This window comes from Corvus kubaryi, unplaced genomic scaffold (genome assembly GCF_017639235.1).
Source record: "Corvus kubaryi isolate FWS band 111438036 unplaced genomic scaffold, C.kubaryi_AGA036_p1.0 37387, whole genome shotgun sequence".
In the NCBI taxonomy this organism is placed as follows: domain Eukaryota; kingdom Metazoa; phylum Chordata; class Aves; order Passeriformes; family Corvidae; genus Corvus; species Corvus kubaryi.
In genome coordinates this window covers 1,369,160-1,389,035 of record NW_024581129.1, presented here as the reverse complement: position 1 = coordinate 1,389,035, position 19,876 = coordinate 1,369,160, and the positions used below count along the sequence as shown (strand labels likewise).

At 37.6% G+C, this 19,876-nt stretch overlaps 1 protein-coding gene across 2 annotated transcripts in view; it reads right to left on the bottom strand.

Annotated features, from left to right (window-relative positions):
* IQCK (IQ motif containing K) overlaps nt 1-19,876 on the bottom strand; it is a 37,456-nt gene that overhangs the window by 15,898 nt on the left and 1,682 nt on the right. The window contains exons 3-8 of one of the 2 annotated variants that reach the window (XM_042037014.1): nt 18,919-19,045; nt 17,476-17,573; nt 12,139-12,191; nt 11,948-12,025; nt 2,841-2,925; nt 2,101-2,145 (exon numbers count right to left, since the gene is read on the bottom strand). In XM_042037014.1, the coding sequence (XP_041892948.1) occupies nt 2,101-2,145; nt 2,841-2,925; nt 11,948-12,025; nt 12,139-12,191; nt 17,476-17,573; nt 18,919-19,027 (468 nt within the window). In that variant the 5' untranslated portion in view covers nt 19,028-19,045. The remainder of the gene's footprint in view (nt 1-2,100; nt 2,146-2,840; nt 2,926-11,947; nt 12,026-12,138; nt 12,192-17,475; nt 17,574-18,918; nt 19,046-19,876) is intronic. The other variant, XM_042037015.1, reaches the window with a different exon arrangement.

The window sequence follows — 19,876 nt, the reverse complement described above, 5'->3', positions numbered from 1 at the left end:
TGTTCAAAGGACATGTATAGAATAGCACTGAATATTTACATAATGCTGTCCAATTTCAACTCTAGGATATTACAGGATTTAGTAAAGAAAAAAAAAACATGCTTTCAGTGCTAGGTGAGAACATGTTGCACAACAGATAAGGGTAACACTAAAGGTTCACCCAGAAACATCAGAGGAAATTCTATCAGTGAAAACTTACAGTTAGTCTAGAATAGTTATGCAAATTTTAAAGATTAAAAAGACCCCATTAAAAAAGCGGCACTAACCAAGGATTCTGCAGGAGAGGGGTGAAGGAATTTATCATCTTTTGTTGGAAAATTGACACCTATCTGAACACTGCCTTGGCCTGTGAGAGATGAATGGAACCTCAGTAAAAAGGATGGTGGGAAGTGAAAAGGAAAAATTCTGATGACAGAGCTGTCTCAACTCTTATTTGGGTGCTCCTCCTGGCCCTCAAAGAGCCCTCTCAAGATGATGTCTTCCTTTCTGTGATCTCCTCAGAGAACTCAGCAGCTGTATTCTCCACTGCTATTTGTTCTGGAATGCAGTTCTTGATTAAACCCAAAATAATTGTCAGAGTGCCCATCAATGTCTTTGTATGAAAGATCACAGCAAGGACTTGGTTGATGGCAGCCATTAATTATTACTACAACAATTAAGCAAGTGTTTTTCTGAAATGTGCTGCAGATAAGGATAAGTGTACTGTTTTGATCATGCTTCATTATCAGAGTTCTCAATATTCTGCACCAATAGCTTTTTTTTCCCCTTTACATAGAAAAGCCTTTACTGCCTGATCCATTTTTGCATTTCTTGCCATGTGTTTTTGATACTGGCATGCTCAGACAGCTGGAGGTAGCAGAAACAAGTGAAGTATCAAGGGAAGACATGATGCTCAGTCAGTTATGTAACTAGATAAACTCTACTGCCTAAATCAATACGGTCAAAAAAAGACCTCAAGAAATGGTCTGAGTCCATAGAAGGTGTGTCTCAGAAGACAAATGATGAATTACCCTGTCTCTCCATCACAGTGTCACATATCTGTGTGCTCATGTTTAATTACCCAGGATTATCACACTGTGTAAATTTTTATTTCAAAAGCAGTATTTAAAAGTCCTAAATCTGAATTATAAAACAAGGTTTAATGAAAAAATTCAGAAAAGGGTTGAAAATTTTGACACCATAATATCCTTCGAATGCAAAAAGGCATTATTTGTAAATGTTCAGTTACTATTGGTTATTAACATTAAATCAGTGTTAGCTGACTGAGCCATTTATTTTAAAAGCAAATAGTCTGAATTCTTTGGTAATTTTTCATGACATACTTATCATTAAAGTGATGAAATCCCATTTAAGCTTAGTGTTCTCTTAATCTGCAAGCCCAAGGATAACACATTGCCCTATGTAGTAATTTGTTACTAATGATTTTTATTTTATATTCTGCTTGCAATTTTTAATTTATAAAACCCCATGTTCTTTCACCTCAAATAAGGTAAAACATTAATAGCTAATTTTATAGCCTGAATTATTTTTTATGTCTCCTACCTTTTATAGCTAGAGTTTCTCTCATTTCTGGGAATTGGTTTAGAATGATAAATACCAGTGTGAGAATTCTGAAGTTCATCTATACCAGGAAGGATTGTGCCCTTCACAAGCTTTCAGAGAAGCAGAAGATATCTGAGCAACCTTGCAGTGTTCAGCAAACATAACTGTTATTGGGTAATGGAAGGATGCCTGCAGGATACTGTCAGTGCTAATTAATGTTAGTTTCAATGCTGTCACTGTTTAAAGAAAGGAAAAGAAAGGAAAACAAACAAGCAGAAAGAGTCACAAAAATCCATCAGTCAAGAAGAACATTTCAAGGTATTTCATCATCTTTGGCTGCACAGCACATTATAGGAGCCACTTATATATTCATGCTTGTTAAAAATAGTAGAGAACTTAACAGAGAGTGTTTTATACTGATTGTTATTTAAAGAACACCTGACACCCAGAGATGTCTCACTGTCCGTCACAACAAAATTGTTGCTATATCCAGAGGCTATTTAGAAGCTCAAGTTTTGATAAAGGAAGTCAAAGACATTTCTTCTTCACCAAAGTCACCTGAATTTCAAATCCATTTCTTCCTGAGGTGTGAAGGTATTGGAGCTTTAAAAAAAAAATTGACAGAATTTGTTCAGGATTTTCAAAACAATTTATTTAGCATCATAGGGTTAGCATGGCTGTTAGCCTCCAAAATAATAGTATTGGACAATTTTCTTTGTATTTATTTTATGCACCTTGCTTTAACCTGGGAATGGCACTAGTGCTGTATTACCAGTACACCTTACAACATCTGCTTGCCATTTTGTTTCCCTGTTCCTTGGATAACAGCCTTCATGCCTCTCATAAATCTCCTGTCTCATTCTTGCTCTCAGCTCCCTGTCCCTTCCTTCTGTAGGCTTTTATTTCTCAACAGACCTCAGCAATCCTCCTTGTGCACCTCCACACTCACCCACATATCCCTGCATGAAGCAAAGTAACACTCATCCTTTAGAACCACCCAGAGAAACTTTCAATTAAAGAAAGAAAATTGTTCAGGGCTAACTGTACTTTGGAAAATCGAATTTCTGTGGATTTTTTGTTGTTGAGGAAAACAGTGAGATTACATCAGCATAAATGCCTGTGAAAAAATTGTAGTCACTAGGCATAAGGCAGAGCAACATCCAAAGCCAATGAACCATAGGGGTCTCAGCAGCTATTTATAGTATCCCCTACTTAAAATTTATGTAAGGATTTTCCCTGGGGCCTTCACAGTCCTACAGTTTTCAACATCAAGCAAAATAATTATAGATTACTCTTACCCGATAACCTCTCCAGAAGGATTGAATTAGTATGCTTGCTTCTTCTTCTGATATAAGCAGAGATAGAGGAATTGGTGGTCTAGGACTTAAAAAAAATATTTTTTTTAAACAGACAGCCTGTAAATGTAAAACCTTTTCTTCCCTAACAGTATATTTTATCAAAAAGAGAAATGTTGTTCAGGAGCCTGAAAGACACAATTTCTTATTGCTCAGGAAATAAAATGCACAAAGAATATCTCCATTACAAATATATTGTTATATACACTACAATAATTTCTTTTTAAAACAATAATATACAAATGGCACATCATGCACAGTCATCTTTCTTATTCTTCTACACATATTTCAAATTCCCCCTGTTCTGGTAAGGTTTGAGGTGGCAGTGGGAGGTGGGCAAGGGAAGCAGTCTGCCATTGGCAAAGCAAAGGTTTTAGTGTGTGTGCAACAATGAACAGACTTATGTTGTAAATGTTTATGCCATGAAATACACAGAATATAAACATACCTTAGAACGTTCATTTACGTTGTGATGTCACTGTAAATTAAAATGTGCTGAAAAATAATGATTAGCATATCTGCATAGCATGAATCCATGCTTAGACATGTCTAAACAAGTTCTTAAAATGCTGAAATTTTACTTTTGATAGTATATACACTTTCTTTTGCTAATAAAAAAATGTAATACATTTGTGAACTCAACCATTTTCAGCCAAAATATTTGGTAGTTTGAAGGCATGTTTGGTGATTCTGTTGCTACCAATTTTAATGGGAACAAGCTAGTAATTAAATTCAGCCATCACTAATAAAATCTTGCTTCCCAAAAGCCATTTTCTATGGACACTGATTTATTTCTCAGACACAATGATCAAAAATCATCCATTGGAAAGGAAAAAACAAAATTAGTTTCTATACTGTCTTTAATAAGAAATGTAATTTAAAGCTAATGAACTATAGGGCAATAACACTGCAACTCATGAAAATACCAGTTATGAAGAGAAGCCTTGGCACAGCATTAGAATGGCTGCCAAGAGCCACTCTCCCTGCATGGGGAACAGACTGAACCCAGCCTTGACTTGGAAGAACACAACATTATGAATTTGGAAGCAGCATCCACCTGCAGACACATGCAGCCCATGCAGGAACGTGATCTATGGTATTTATACTGTACAGACACATACACTGCAAATCAATAACTATTTATTTATGCAGTCTTATATTTTCTGGCTAAAATGCTGCAATGTCTTTTGGAAATTTATTTAGGGCATATTACAGCCCAAGCTAGGAGGCTTGACAGCTTACATTTTCCTTTCACTTAATTTCATTCATATTAGTCTCTGCCCTAGTAAGCTTCCTATGCTCTCTGACATCTTTCTCTTAGGGCTTGTCTCCACTGCAGGAGCATTTCAACTTAGAGCACAACCTTACCTCTTATCTAATGCTGCACTGACTACACCGTTTTAGTCTGTGTACTCAGCTAAATTGGTCTCATCATCATGTCAGCTGGGTTTTGGCCTACATTTATTATCATGTGAAGTTAAACCTTGGTCTGTTTGGAAAAGTCGAAATAAGGCAAAAATAAAAAGCAGTCTCTCCATTGAGCTGAAGAGTCTTAGCGCTGTGAACGTTAATTAGCATTTCTCCTGCTCAGGGGAAATCATAAGTGCTGGACAAGCAAGGCTGCCTGAGCTAACAGCTTCTTATAATCAGACATAAAAATCTGAAGTTGGACTGTGCTGGTTTCCCTGGTAGGCTTTCATCCTCTGTTCTATTTTAGATCTTTTTGAAAACCAGAATTTAGGGAAAATCACAGGAAGACCTACATATTTTACAGCGGTTATATCAAAGACACTGAACTTTCTCTAAGTACATCTCCAAAGAACAGCTTGAGATTTCTCCTAGCCTGCAAGGTCAACTCTAGCATTTCTTTGCTTTCGTTTTCAAATTATAAAAATGTCTAGCTTATAATCCAACACTAAAACTGAGAAATCAATATAAAAAAATCAAGCAAGAACAGGCTTTAATTTTCAGTGTGCCAGTCACTGGCATATATCAATCCTTTCAATGGCACAGCTTTGAAGACCAGAAGTCGTGCCAGGTCCAGTTTGGTCTGAGGGAATAAATGGAGAATATACACAGTTGGCTGCAGGTCAAATAAAAATAGAATGTGAGCAGAGGCAATCACCCCTCAGCAGTGAACGAGGGCAAGAGGAGTCTGTCATTTGTGGCAGAGACAGCTGTATGCCTCCAAGATGAAAGCTGACAGTACAACGTGCACTAACCACATTCTGCTTATTTAGTCCTTGATTATGCATGATCTTAAAAGCCCACACGTGAAACAGTGATATCTATTTTGATATACATATATTGTTTAATATAAGTTGCACCTGTAAAAGACATCAGTAAAACGATTTTTTCTTAAGTATTTCATTTTACCAAATCTGCATAAAACAGACAGTGACCAGAGGAAGGTTAAATTCCAGAAACACGTTTCTTGCTGTCTGAGCAAACTTGTACAGATCCTGGTTCTGTGAGATATTCACTACTTATATGACATGATGCAAGTGGAACTTGGCACCCAGGAGATACAAAACAGACTTGCATTAAATTAACGTAGGAGGCATTGAAGAAGGTTCTTATTGAAGAAATGTATGATTTGCTCATGGACAGAAGATGGAGTTCTCAATGAATTCTGAAGAAGGTAGGAAAAGAGTCCCTCCATTATCTTGTCTCCAAAACAGACAAACTGTGTTCATAGTCACTGAATTCAGGCAGTACTTCCACACAGTAATGCCCAGAAACTCTGATTGCCTTTAGGTTCCCAATCTGTCCTACAAATAGGCCTGATTCCTTCCTTGGAAAGGAAATCTAAGGAAAAATTTAATCAAGGAAATTTGCAGTATATGTAAGCCAGGATTTTGTAAAGGCTCTCCCTGTTCCAGTCTGTTCCCTAACACTGACAGCCCTCACATTTAAGCAGCAGCCTCAGAGCCAGGTGCCTGCAGAGAGCAGCAGTGCCTGGGGCTCAGGGAGTGCAGGTGAGAGTGGAGTACCCAGGTGCAGTCACAGGATGGTCTGGGTTCTCTCTGCTTTTAGAAAGCTCTTCTCCAGAAATACTGAAGCAACCCTAACGAAAAGGATGAGGCCTCCTAAGTTTCAGTACAACAGCCACATTCACTTCACCTTTAGTGGGACTGTGATGGTTATTGTTCTTGAATATTTAGATCATGTACGAACACAGGCAGTGACAGAGTCACTGAAAAATTCATCATCTAAAAGAACAGACCAAAGAACAGGGATAAATGTAAGACATGCAAGTAAATGACCATAGTGATCTGCATAACTCTTACAAAAAGAGGATTCTGAGAAAGTCTTTGGCTTGGGAAGTACTCAAAAAAATCACATGCTGCTCTGAATAACCAAAACAAAATCTTCTGGAAATTTATCAAAGTAGTTCTTTCATGTTTTCATTATTTCTTATTCCTAATCATAGAATCTAGAAACACTGCAGCAACATCTGCCTTCATCAGGTCTTTCATCTTACATGCCTATCCAGATCTCCAAAAGTGTGCATAATGGAAAAGTATTGTTTTGATCCAAAATAAATGTCTCAAAAATCTCTGCTTATAAATACTACTAAGGTCATTTACCCAAAAAGCAGGAAAAAGGTGGTTCATAAGCAATCAGACACTAAAGTACTGATTCATCTGACCTGGTATTTAAAATCAATTAGATATATTGATCAAATATTACACAGGCACTGTATGAGCTTCTCGGGTTTCCAGAGAAATATTCCCACAAACACTTGACAAAAATACTCTGGAACATTTTAACAGGTCAAACAGAGTGTGAACTGAGACCTTTCTTTGTAACCTTTTTCAGTATTAATACAACCATTCCACAATCAGAAATAAATTCTGAATCACTGGTTTTCTTTTGCAACAATCTAAATGCACTAGAATAAGATTATTAGCACCTGAAGAAAAAAAAAATCCTTACAAGAAAACATTTGAGTGCATTCATTATACGGAGAGTACGTTTTTGAAGGATTGTAAACGTGGGAATAACCAAATTTAAACCTCTTAGAAGAGGAACTGCAACCAGGTAGACATCTTAAAGTGTGAATCCTGCTGGTTAGCAGAAGTCTGAACTCTTCCACTGTATCACCTTGTCCAAATAAAAGCTCCCTGATACTGTCAATATCAAATTGAATGTAAAAATATTACAAATACATTTGAGAGTGTTACCAAAGGGGCCATAGTGATAATATGCATTCAACTGTTAAACACATCCTAACTCTTTATATACTTGCTTATCTATTTATAATGAAGAAAAGACACGACACAAAGAAAAAGACAGCGTGGAACTAACATGAGAAAGTTGTTATGTGGGGAGCAGAGTCATGTAACCAACAGGAGACTGAGGCAGAACAGGTGATGTGTAACAAGAATGTCAGAGGAATTAGGGGTAAGAAGTCTTTGTAGTGAGAACATGCCAAAAAATAGCAGAGCAAGAATCTTTTGTCTTCAGTTCTGTCTGAAAATTAGAGTGGATTTCTTGCCTCAGGATGCTCTCTCCTTGGGGGGACACGCCCATTTCAATGCCACAACTCAGTTCTCCTGTGCTTGCCTACTTGCTACATGTTTTGGAAGCCACAAAGCATTGCCTCAGCTTTCTCTCTCGTAGGACCAATATTTATGTAGTCTGAGAGAGTGTTTGTGGGCCTGGACTGAAGGAAACCAAACATGGACCTATTCCAAAGGCCACTCATGTCAACAAGAAAATTTCCATCTATGTTTGTGTACTTTAGGTCAGACTTTGTATGCTGAAAACACTAAAAACTCCCTGTAGTGCTCCAACAGCAACCTTAGGAAGATGTCACAAAGCACTAATAAGTTCTCAGTTTTCTCACTGCCATTTTGACAACTGTTACATAAATTAAAGCATTTTTTAATGCGTCAGATATTACAGCCATAAAACCTTCAAGCCCATAAAGCACCATTACAAAATACAAATATTTTACACAGAAAATTTCTGCAGTTTTTCAACACACTGTTTTTAAGTAAAAAATTTCTCCTTTATTAATTTGAATTCTGCCACGTTACTTGAATGACAATTTTTTGCCAATTTTTTTCTGTGGGAAACACACAGAATAACATCCATAGAGACACATTCATAGGACTTTTCTGTTGTTACAATAAAATGTAACAACATTTATTTGAAGCTCAAATTATTAAAGAAAATTAAAGAAGAAAATATATGGCAAATCATGCATACTCCAAACATGGCTGGGCTAGACACAAACCAATGAAATATGGCAGAATATGTGTGCAGAAAGCACAGCCTGTAGAAACTGGGCATATTATGGGAAGAAAAAAAATCAGTCACCCGTGTAAAATTGCCCCTATTGGCCATCTGAGAACTGACAATGAAGTCAACTGTAAAGGCAGCTGAGACCAGCAGACTTCACCCAATTAAAATATTTGGGGGAGGGAGTAAAAAATCATCAATGTATCCTATAGTACTATATATGAGTATACAGATATTTGGCAAAAAGCCACTACTCCAAATTTAGTAATAATTTATATCTTAGCTGCCCACTTCAGTAAAGCCATGATAAATTTATTTTCTCTGTGTCTGCACACTTGTTTTGGTACACACAGATAGATTAAACCAGGAATTGTGTCCTTCTGAACTGAGTAGCAAGTAAATATCTCTGATAAAAAAGAAGAAAATTCAGAATAAAAAAATCTTGTGGATTATTTTTTATCTCAACTTCAAAAGCCAGGAAAATACTTACACTTGCTCCTAATGCAGATGTACATACCACTCTCTCTCACTGGATGTAAGCGTTGAGGGTTATGTTGAACAATGCTATCATATTATTATATTCACATGACAGACTTTTATGATATCACTGTTTTTCAGAGCAGGGGAACAGTTTTTTTATTGGTTTCTTCATATTTCTTTCATTAATACATTCAGGAAGGTTGGGAAATGATACTGCCATGTTACTCAGAGTATCTATGCCAGAAAAGTAACATTTCAGAGGGATCAGAGCATAATCAGAGCTCGCTGACTTCCCCTGGCCCTGATTCAGCACACAGAGCTTGGTTACCTGCAAGTGAGCTTCAGTGCTGTTCAACCAGAAACACCACTGGAAAACGCGGACAAAAGGCAACTCTGGTGCTCATTAGCACATTTATAGCATTACAAAACATTCCCAGCTCTGGTTCTATTTCCTTTACTTGGTTCTATCAGCAGTCTCAAAGGGAGGAAGAGGTACAGCAGTTTTGTATCTCAGCAAGTGCCCAACACACGTGGGCTGGTTTTGTGCTCAAATTCCACTTTCCTGCCCTCTCAAAGGTACAGCTGTCCTTCAAGGCAACAGAAATGTCTGGGATGTGAAATGGGGATTACAAGTCAGCATTGAGGCTGCTCCTTCTACTGCTTTTGAAATCTGCTTTGGGAATTGAAGATTCCCAAGGGATGTAGTATTTTGTCAGCGCTACTGGTAACGTATAGAACTCAGTGGAAGACAAGGTACCTATACTAAGATGCCACAGCAATTAGTACACTAAAGCTGGAAACAAATTCAAATTTTACAGGCTCCTTCACCTACAATAACCAGGTTTTGAAGGTACAAGGTTTGCATGTAAAATTCTGAAAAACTGATGCAGCATTTAGGTCTCCTTGTAAGGGAAAAGTAGGCTGCAAGATCTCATTTAGAAACACATTGTACAGAGAGTGAAGCTCATAAGACTGTGGCTTTGACTATTCTTAAAAAAAAATTGAGCTTCAAAGAGGAAACTGGAGGCACTGGAGGCACTGGAGGAGAGCCAAAAAAGTCATACTCAAGTATGGAATATATTAAAAAAACTGGATCTCTGATAGAAGAAAAACAATATTCCTCTGGGTTTTTTTTGTTTTGGTGGTTTTTGTTGGGGCTTTTTTAAGCATTAAGACTGCTTGGCACTGATAAACCCATCTAAACAGTTGGGATGTTTCCCACCAAAATTTAACCAGCACTTTTTAGCATATTATTATATTATTAGTCTCTTATATATTTTTAATCCTGTTAAAAAAGTGAAAACTCCTTTAAAAATAGAAGTGGAAATGACAATAAAAAGCATAGAATCAATTACATTTTAAGTGTGATATCTGGAAGGATATAATAATAAACTATTTATGACCTATCCAGAAGGAAATAATCATAAATTCTCTTATTTTTATTCTTATTTAATATTGCAGTCTTTCGCTTTGCTCCAATAATGTTTGCTTCATACGCAGCATTTGTTAAATCTGTAATTTTAGGATAAGTTCACTAAAAGTAGTTATTTAATAATAATTTTAATAATAATTATTTTAAGGGCCTACTTGTTTAGAGGATTTAAGGTGAAGTGTATCAACTTCAGTAGGACTCTGACACTCCAGTGTCCTTGTGGAGCTGTCACTACATTATTTAGGAGCACCACTACTAACAGAAGCTATGAGTCATTCAGGCTGTGATTCCACAGTGTATTTCTCTTGTTGGCAAAGCTGACTTAAGCAGTTCTTGCCACCACCTCTCTATCTTAGCAGCTCATTTGTTCTAATTCACCTTGCCCTGAGCCCTTCATTTTAATCCTTTCTTTGTGCCAATACACAGGTTTGCCACTCTCCAAGGTGAAGCAGACTGGAGAAATCATCTGTGTTTTAAATAGCTGTACAAACCCTCCTCACACATTTTGGCACAGAGATTCCTAACCCAGAGTAGGACCCTGACCAAAAAGGCAAGGTGATACTAGGGTGCCTTCAAGCAGGTTGGGGTGAAGAACAGGAGAGAGCAGGGAACATTTTATCCAGCTTTACCTCCAAGAGAAATGTTTGTAAAACTGTGGTCTTAGAGATTTTGTCTTTGGTACAAACATCCATCCTCACAAAGCCATGGAATCAAAACTGCCTTACTGACCAAGGGCTCTTCTGCGTGCTGGAGAAATGGGTACAACAATCAGGCTGCAGTTAACGAGCACTTTCCAAAGCACAAAATCACAGCCTTAAACGGGAATCTTGTTGGCAAGAGCTGTGTTTGACAATGAAACAGACGTGTCCCACCAGAGGCAGGTCTGAACAGCAGTGGCAGGACAGCAGGGTGGCTGAAGGGATCAGAGCTGAGATGTGAAATGGGGTCATTTTCCAAAGGGGTCTCCAAAGCAGAAACTTCCTACACAACTCTGACCACATGGCTACCTCTCAGAGAGTCAAAGTTAACCCTGAACACGATTGTCAGCTTATCCACAAAGACCTGTGACAGCCAAGGAGCTTTCCTCTTGCTCCATTGGTGTCTCAAGGTTCCAAGTGTCACATGTCAAGAATTCAAAAAAGCTCAATTTCCACTTACATTGTGTAATAAAGTAAATGTATGTACAAAGATATTAACCTCTGTTTTCACCAATCTAGATTCCAATTAAGTTCTCAAATGGAAAATTTTCTTTAAAATCTGACCTCTGTTAGTTTCTTATTCCCTCACTGTGGACCACTCCTTTGCTCTTCTCACACAGCAGCTGCATTTCAAACTAAATGCAGTCTCAAGGACAGTAACATTTCTTTCAAAACTATTGTGCTGCTTGGCTCTACAAAAATAACAAGGAATATATGACTGAGGCTGCCAAAACAAGTGTTCATTTCTCAGAGTCATAGATGCCTGCAGAAATGCATCCTGACACCAAGGATTGTGACAGGTATTTCAAAAACAGCTGCTTACAGTTAGAGAAGAATTTCTTGACCATACCCTCAAAGATTTCCATAGTAGGAAGCAGCACTGAAAACACTGCTCTCCTCCTGAGTACAAAGATGTTCATAATACTACCAGACTATTCAAATGTCCTGCACTCTACAATTAACACGTTAAGTAATTCTAAATTAATTTCTCTGTGACCAATTTTAGTATAAAATACCTTGTAAGTAATACACTAGCAAGTTAGAAAGTATCACACAGCTCTTTGTTGCACACAGTAAAGGGCATTTTGAGGGCACAGTGTCAACACACTGAAGCTCTATTACTTTTGTAGGATAGCAGGAGCAAAAGAATAAAAGGAGAAAAGGTTACTCTGAGTACTGCAAGAACTTACTGGTCCTTTAGCCAGTCCTTAACAAAAGGAATGGAAAACAATTCCGTGAATGACTCATCTTTCTTCTTTGGGTTCTTGCTAAAGAAAAAGGAAAACAACTCATATTAATTTAAATTTCAGCTATTCCATTTGCAAATTAGTGCCTTTGAACCAATGAACATACTTAGTAGCAAAAAACATTATTCACTTACTTGTATAACCACTCTGTTAGGAAATCAGAGGCAATAAATTTGTTTCTTTTTTCCTAAAGATAGAAGATAGTTTCAAATTATTTATTATCTTTGGATTGGTCATATGTTTAAGCTAAATTGACTGCTTTTATTAAATAAAATATACAGTACATTACTCTTTTATTATTGCTACTGCCAACAGTCAGTGGCTCAGCCAAAATTTTAGAAATGTTGTGGAATGATTTCAAGACAAACTATGAGTGAGAAAATTCTACATAAATTATCTTGGTATCTGCTGCAGTATATCTAGAACAAATACCCCTGAAGGGTGCTCTTTTTAAGTGGCAATTTCATTGTGAAGAAATTAACAGATCTCATTCATACATGAAAATATGTTGTAAATTCCTTGCCATTTTGTTTAAAGTTCTATTATCATACTCAAAATACTTCATTTCTTCCAAGACACAGAAGGAACATTGATTGGATATTGTTTCCTCCTGCATGGAACCAGACTGAAGATGTGAATGCACACAAGCAGAGTATTGTATGCCTGCTCAGACCAAACCATCTGCTGGGTGGTCCAGAAAGGAAGGCAAAACCAAAGGAAGGTTTATGTCTGTCCACAGCCACAGATACCATGGACATTACAGAGAACCAGGTAAAAAGTTCAAAACCTGGAGCTTCACAGCAGAACGTTTGTGCCTTTTGCTCCCAGTTCTCAATCTTAACCAAAAAAGAGAATTTTGCAAATTGTTTTGCAGCAGGTTATCCTTAGGGCCTCATGCAGCCAGTACCAAGCCAGCCATTCAAAGCCTGAATTTTGATAAAGCCAGAGGGGATTAGGACCCTTTTTTTTTCAAGGATTTCCCCTCCACATTCCATCTTGACAGACTGAATGTATAAATGAGTACAGGTGCTCATCCTGCTTATCACAAACCACGGTAACCATAATATGGAGAATATAACATGGAGTTCTGGCTGGAGTAACAGAGGAGCTTGATCAGTATCTTCAGAAGCCCTCTGACATGAGATGTGTTATGGATGCACACAGTCAGAGTGAACCCTAAAAGCCCAGAGGCACCAAGTGCTTTATCACCACAGCAGCCACTGAGCTAAGGGTAAACTGAGCTCCCACCCCAACACTTACCCTGTCAAACAGGAGATTCAGCTGTAATTACTGCTTCTGAGCAAAACAATTCACACTGGTCAAATGCTTTTGTGAAACTGCTTAATGTCACAAAAGAGGCTGGAGTCTTGACTAAAATGTAAGAAATTAAGATACTAATACCACTTGCTAAGGAAAATACAAAACCCATGTAATTGGAAATCTAATGCGTGAAGAATTACTTTATTCTATGCATTGTCCTCAGATGCAAACAGAGAGGCAGGAAAAAAGCTCTACATAGCATAATTCTTTCAGTTCATGGTATATGTCAGAATTTGGGGGTCAGCCACAGGGGAGGTGGAAGAGGAACATTGTGTGAGGTGCTGACTGCCCAGGGAAGAACACAGGGCAGCCACGTAGCTGGGGGATGACAAGTGTGAAGTTCAGTGCTAGACTGCAGGGCAGTCCCACACAATACCCAGGAAAGCTTTTACTTTTCTAGGAGAATCTTACCCTTGGTAGAAATACAGTCTGATTCCCACAGGGAAAAAAAAAACCAAAAGAGAGCTTAAAAAAAAAGGAAGCAGGAGAACAGAAGAAGAGATCATCATAAAACAATTATCAATCCTGAGCCACATATGCCTTTCTGACCTGTTTTGTGACAACCAAAGCTTCAGGGTTCAGGTAGGGCTCCATTAAGTGCTTGGCTGGGAAGAAACAGCTCCTCACACAGTTTTCACACTTATGCTAACACCAGATACTGTACCAAGAAGCCAAACACCTAAACTTTAAGAGACCAATACCTTCACTGCAGCGCTTTCTATGAGTCATTTTAGGTGTTAAATGGACAAATCTTGACTTGAACAGAATCTGTAAGCAAACAGCAGAGTCTGATTGCCACTGCACAGCTATTCTCAATCACAATATGAACCTGGGTCCCATTACTCAGTGAATTGTTTCAGAGAATAAATTCTACACTTTGACAACAAAATTCAACTTAATCTAGCAGTTGTAATTTAATCTGTTTTAAGTAAATTGCTTTTCCTTTGCAATGGGAAAAAATTATCAGAACAGGGTTGTCAAAACAGCTATCACCAAAGGAATCCAATTCATCTTGTTTTATCCTTGTTAGAGGCAGTGAACTTAGCAGAGAGGAATTCAATCAAGCTGAATATTCTTTTACCTTATTTTCTTTGCCAGGAAGCAGTTTATTTTGCTAGTGAATTAAATCATTAGTTGCACAGCAGTCAACATTTATAAAGGGAAAAAATTACATGAATTGACCTGCCTTTGACACGTTCCACCTATGCTGCATGAATCCGGATAAAAACAGGAAATATCTGCACAATGTGCGTTGTTAACCTGCAGATGTGTTTATAAACTGTTTATATTCCAAATTCATTTTCCATTTGTCAGTTTAAATATGATGTGCTTGGTAATAACCATGAAAATATACTGGTGATCAGAAAATGGCAAAGTCATTAGGAACCCCTCTTCCATTCCCTTTCCCTGATCTATCATACTTTTAAATATATTCCATTACAGAGCCTGATGCAGCTTCCTCCTGTGATAGCTAACTAGAAAGAAAAGTCAGAGTTACGCTAATAAAAACATTTATACATTGTTCAATTTTAATGCTGAAAAATGAATGCATTAGTCAGTTCTCATGAGAGAAAAGATTGAAGAAAATAGTCTTTCCCCTGTAGGCATTTGACAGCAGATGGGATAAAACACAGGAGAACTTATGGTGGGAAAAAAAAAAACAGTGAGGGAATACACTGGGCAACCTAATAGGTTTCTTTCATGTCTAATTTAAAAATGAAGCTTCTGCAGACTGTTCTCATATTTGAAGTCTGCACATATATCTAGCAGCTGGTGGTTTTTTTAGGTTTTAGCTTTTCAGATTTTTTGTATGCATCACATAATGCAAGAGAGCCTATTTTAAATTAAATATCTAAATTGTTATGTTTATCACCTTCCAGAAAAGGTCTTTCCTACACAATTCCCTACTTCCAGCAAAACCATTTCCCTTTCCTCACTTTCCCATGTGACTGTACAATTCCTCCTCTCCAGACATGGATGCACCTTCTCTGGTCTCCTTATTGAATTCCTCTCTTGGCCCCATGATCTGATCTCCCTTAACACAATTTCAATTGCTCAAAAACTCTCCTATTTAACTTTCCATTCTCTTCTCATTCATCTTAATTTCCCTTCAAAACATGAAAACCTTTAGTCCTTCTCATCAAAATCCCACTCTTCATTCTCTCTCACCGTTCCCTCTCTCTTCTCCCAGGCTCATTCAATATCGATTTCAGTCAGTTTGAGCATTCCTCCCTTCCTTCCAGTGCTTCTTCCATTTATCTTCCACTGGTTTATTCTATACAACTGCCCTTTACAGGCTGTAAGGATTCATGCCTAGCCAGAATTCAAACCCAGTATTCTTTTCTCATCCTTCATGATTTCAGTTAGCTTAATCACAATTAATCTTGTTCATCTCCTGTTGTCTCAAGAATTCCATGAATCTTTTGAATCTCTGTCGCCCTCTTATTTGTGGACACTATCTTCCAATGTGTTTATCACAAGACCCTTTCTCCCTCTTCCTACTTTGCTCTGGGTTTCTAAGGACTCTGGTTTTGATCCTAAAATTTCATTAACCATTTTAACACAAATTGCAAAGAGTTCCAAATCCATCTTACCAAACACAAGTGTAACTAGAAATCATGTATTTATGTCAGATAAGGAAACAGAATGTCCAAGTACAATCACCTGGACAGCAATGGAAAAGAACACAAATATTCAATTATATGGCAGGCATAAAGAGCTATTGTTTTCTTAGTTATTGTTCAAAAGGAGGAAGAAATGAGGTCACAGTGGAAAACAATCACCTGACATCAGCTTGCTTTCCTAAGCTTGGTTCCCCAGTAGCTGGGCATCTCTTCACATAAGTGTGTTTTCTATAAGCTGAACTCATTTTTATGAAGTTTCTATGTATTAAAAAATAATTTATTTTAGTAGTTTTCCATAAAGCAGCACACAGACCCATACAAAATCCATTTTCAGCACACACACTTTCTAATATATACACCACTGAAGATCTGCAAAATTTCTCTTGATTAAAAATAGAACAAATCTAAGGTTACTTTGTCTGAGTTTGAAATGGAAATATTTCTAAGAATTTTAATATTTTAAAAAGATCTTTGTATTTAAGTTTTATTGCTTTTAGAAATAGCTAACATCTCTCAAACCCTGTATTTTAAACCAGCTGTAGGACATGCCTTTGTCCTGGTAAAGGATACATTCTTCTGGATATCTATGTCCAACCTGTTCTTGGCTAGCTAATGTAGATGTAATGGCAGGAATGACAGACACAGATGTCATGTAAATGGACCATTTTCCTATTTCACCTGTACTCATCACAGATTATAAATACATATACACACCTGTAAATCAATCAGTTTATAGACACACACGAATTTTGTGAAGACCGAGAAAATTTTGAAATAACTGGTATTAAATGTACAGGTTTGGAACTGAAATTGAAATTGCCATGGTTGGAGAAAATAGCAGAAATTATGGGAACCCCCCCAGCTCCCAGTACCTAAGGTACTGCTGGAGGCCTGCTAGGCTGCAGGGATACAATGAGCTTCATTTTGCACCAGTTCTAGGGGTCTTCAAGCATTCCCTATAGACAATGAGGAATGTCTCTCTAGACATACACAGAAAACAGATTTATAAAAACACACACAGCAAACAATTATTTTTTAAATGTACATTTTTATAAGCCCATTCATGCTGGATACCCTGTCTTCCAATTAAATGGAATTTACAGAAAAAAACCAAGCTAAAATAGAAAATTTGTCTCTGTTAGGATGCCAGACCAGCAAAAACAATTGAGTCCTGAAGTAAAATTCAAGTTCTGTACATCACCCTCAAATGAGTGAAATGTATTCATCTGACAGGAAGCTGTTCCTCTAAAACACAACACTATTTAGGCAAGACACAAATGGAAATTTAAGGACAATTTGTTGGGAGCTAGAGATTGTCATAATGATCAAGCTCATGTAGAATGTACTCTGTTCTGAATTACTGGAGAAAACCACATTTAAAACCAGATCCAAAACAACCCATGAGATGTTATATCATATTATTGTGGTTGGTTTTCTTGCAAAAGACCAAACTGAAAAAAACCCTGCCTGTGAAATAAAAGGCTGTAACTTCCTGCCAGTGATTTGAAATGAAAATTACAAACCAACCTCAAAACACTTCTCCTTCTCTGCTTCTTGCAGGAGCGCAGCCAGTCCGGGTAAGAGCACTGGGAATATGTAAAACTCTAAGAATTCTCGAGGAGAACCTGAGCAAAACAGGGCAGCCTTCACTTAGAGCTAAGCACTTTGATGTCACAAAAAGATAAACATCAGATATTATCAAGTCAGTACCATTTTGTCAGTACCATCACAGCTTGGGCTAAGCAGGTTCTTTCTGTCCAGGTACAGCCACTGATCTGTCCTCACTTCTCCTCAGCCAACACAACCTAAACTTGAGTGAATTTCAAACCAAAGGTGCACCAATGCTGCCAACTCAGTGTGCCTCAGAGATGGCAGATTCACTTTTAAGTGAATAAACTCAGACACCAGAAGCAGTTTAGTCACAGAAGTGAAAGGCTCTATGAACTAATTTACCCTGACAGGAAGAAATTAGCCTGTGCTGAACTCAGTGCTGCTGCAGTTAGACCACTTTGGTATCTCATGCCCTTTACAATCTGCATGATCAGAGTTAGTCATAAAACTGAATTTCCAGACAGAGAAAAAACCAAAGGTTATATTTTAGTGGTGCTGTGATTTCTTTTTCATAATTGGTTCATAATTGCCAGATCCTTCAGAAATTTTAACATGACTCCACATATCCAATTTTCCCCTATCAAAGGACTGTCTGGGTTGGCACCTCTCTCCAGTCAGGAAACATCCAGGTTTTGGTGTGATCAGTAAAGATTAAGTCATAGGAGTGTTCTCTTCCGGCAACACAGCTGAAACACTGAATTTATTCTCAGCTTTATACCTTTAATTGGGTCATATACTGCCAGAAAATGCTCATAATTGGGAGGACACATTTATATAAAAGCCAAGGGTAGCACTGTTTCTGACTAGCACCAGGAATTCCTAATGAGCATAGAATTAATGGAAGACAAAATGAAGGGCTAAAATGCATTATAAAAACACGTTGCTGCCTGGTAAATTTACTATAAAGTATAGGAATTGATAAAAGTGGAAGAACCAAACTTCAGAGCTGTTTCCATTCTAATTTGTAATCTGATGGGTAAAGACATTATTTTGACAGGAGTTTTCAAATTCAATTGTCTCTTTAGCCTATTGATCCTAGTTTTGCATTATTAAATTAGAGGAAGAGATGCCTGCCATTTCTGATTTAAATGGCTAAATAAAAAGTCACTTATTCAGAAGAGCACAGAACTACCTTTGCTAGTCAATGCTGTTGGTTTGTAATGCACAATTGGAGATTTCTTCCATTGACCAAGTGGCCAAGCTGGCTCCCTGTTTTCAGACCAGGAGCCTAACCATGCAAATTCCACACAAGCAAAGGTGTTGCAGCTGTTAACCCTCTAAATTTTAAAAATTACAAACCCTTGCCATGTGCAAGAAAAATAATCACAGCAGAGTTCAAGATAATGTACTCCTACTTACATTTTTTTGGATCAGGGGGTTCTCCAGAGGGGGCTTCCTGGAATATGGAAAGCAGATTTTGGGCTGCAGGGGCAGAAAAAGGTTGTTCCATGTGTAATGGATGCAACATTTCTGCTTCCAAAGGCACCTGTTCAAAATAAATGTATCCTGTCTAAATACCCCAACAGACTAGACAAAAATATACAAACCAATTCAACAGGAAAAATCATAAGGTCAGTTAAAAATCATGAAATTACAATTTCTAATTCAGATATTACATATTTATTTTCTGTATACTTGAAAATATATAATTACACTTAAAAACTTCTGCAGTTTCCAGCACAGCAAAGTCATCCAAACCTAACAGAGGGTATATGATTCCTTTAGATAGAATATGGTGAGATATCACAATTTAAAAAATATTTTATCCATTGTAAGAAATAGTAATTATTTGGAAATTGAAATTGGTAGCATTTTCTGAATAAGTATCTTCCACTCAGAAGCTTAAATGTCTCTTTCATATTGTGCAGAACTCCTGATATTCAAGTTTTCAGGAAAAGAAACATTGCTTGGTATAAAGCACAGAGAAATTCAGAGCAGATGCAAATCCAGGTCTAAAGTTCCCTCAAACAATTACTGACACCATGAAAAAAGGCAGCCCACAATTTCATGGAAGGTTTTTGGGAGTGCAGAAGCTGTTACAGTCAGCCAGCAGAATACTCCTAACAGCCCCTGAGCTACACCTGCTCCAGAAAGGCAGATGCATCCTTTTATCCCCAAGAATGCCCCATACTACAGCTTGCTGTGAAAAATGCTATGAAAACTTTCTCGTCCAACCAGTTTCCCTCCCAAATTCAGTTGGATGGATGAGCTACTGAAACGCAGGCGCTGGGATGGGGCCCCTACACTTGTAACACACTCATGTCAGTGGCCACACCTCTGAGCATGTCTAATTACACTGATTCCAGTGAGCACACCT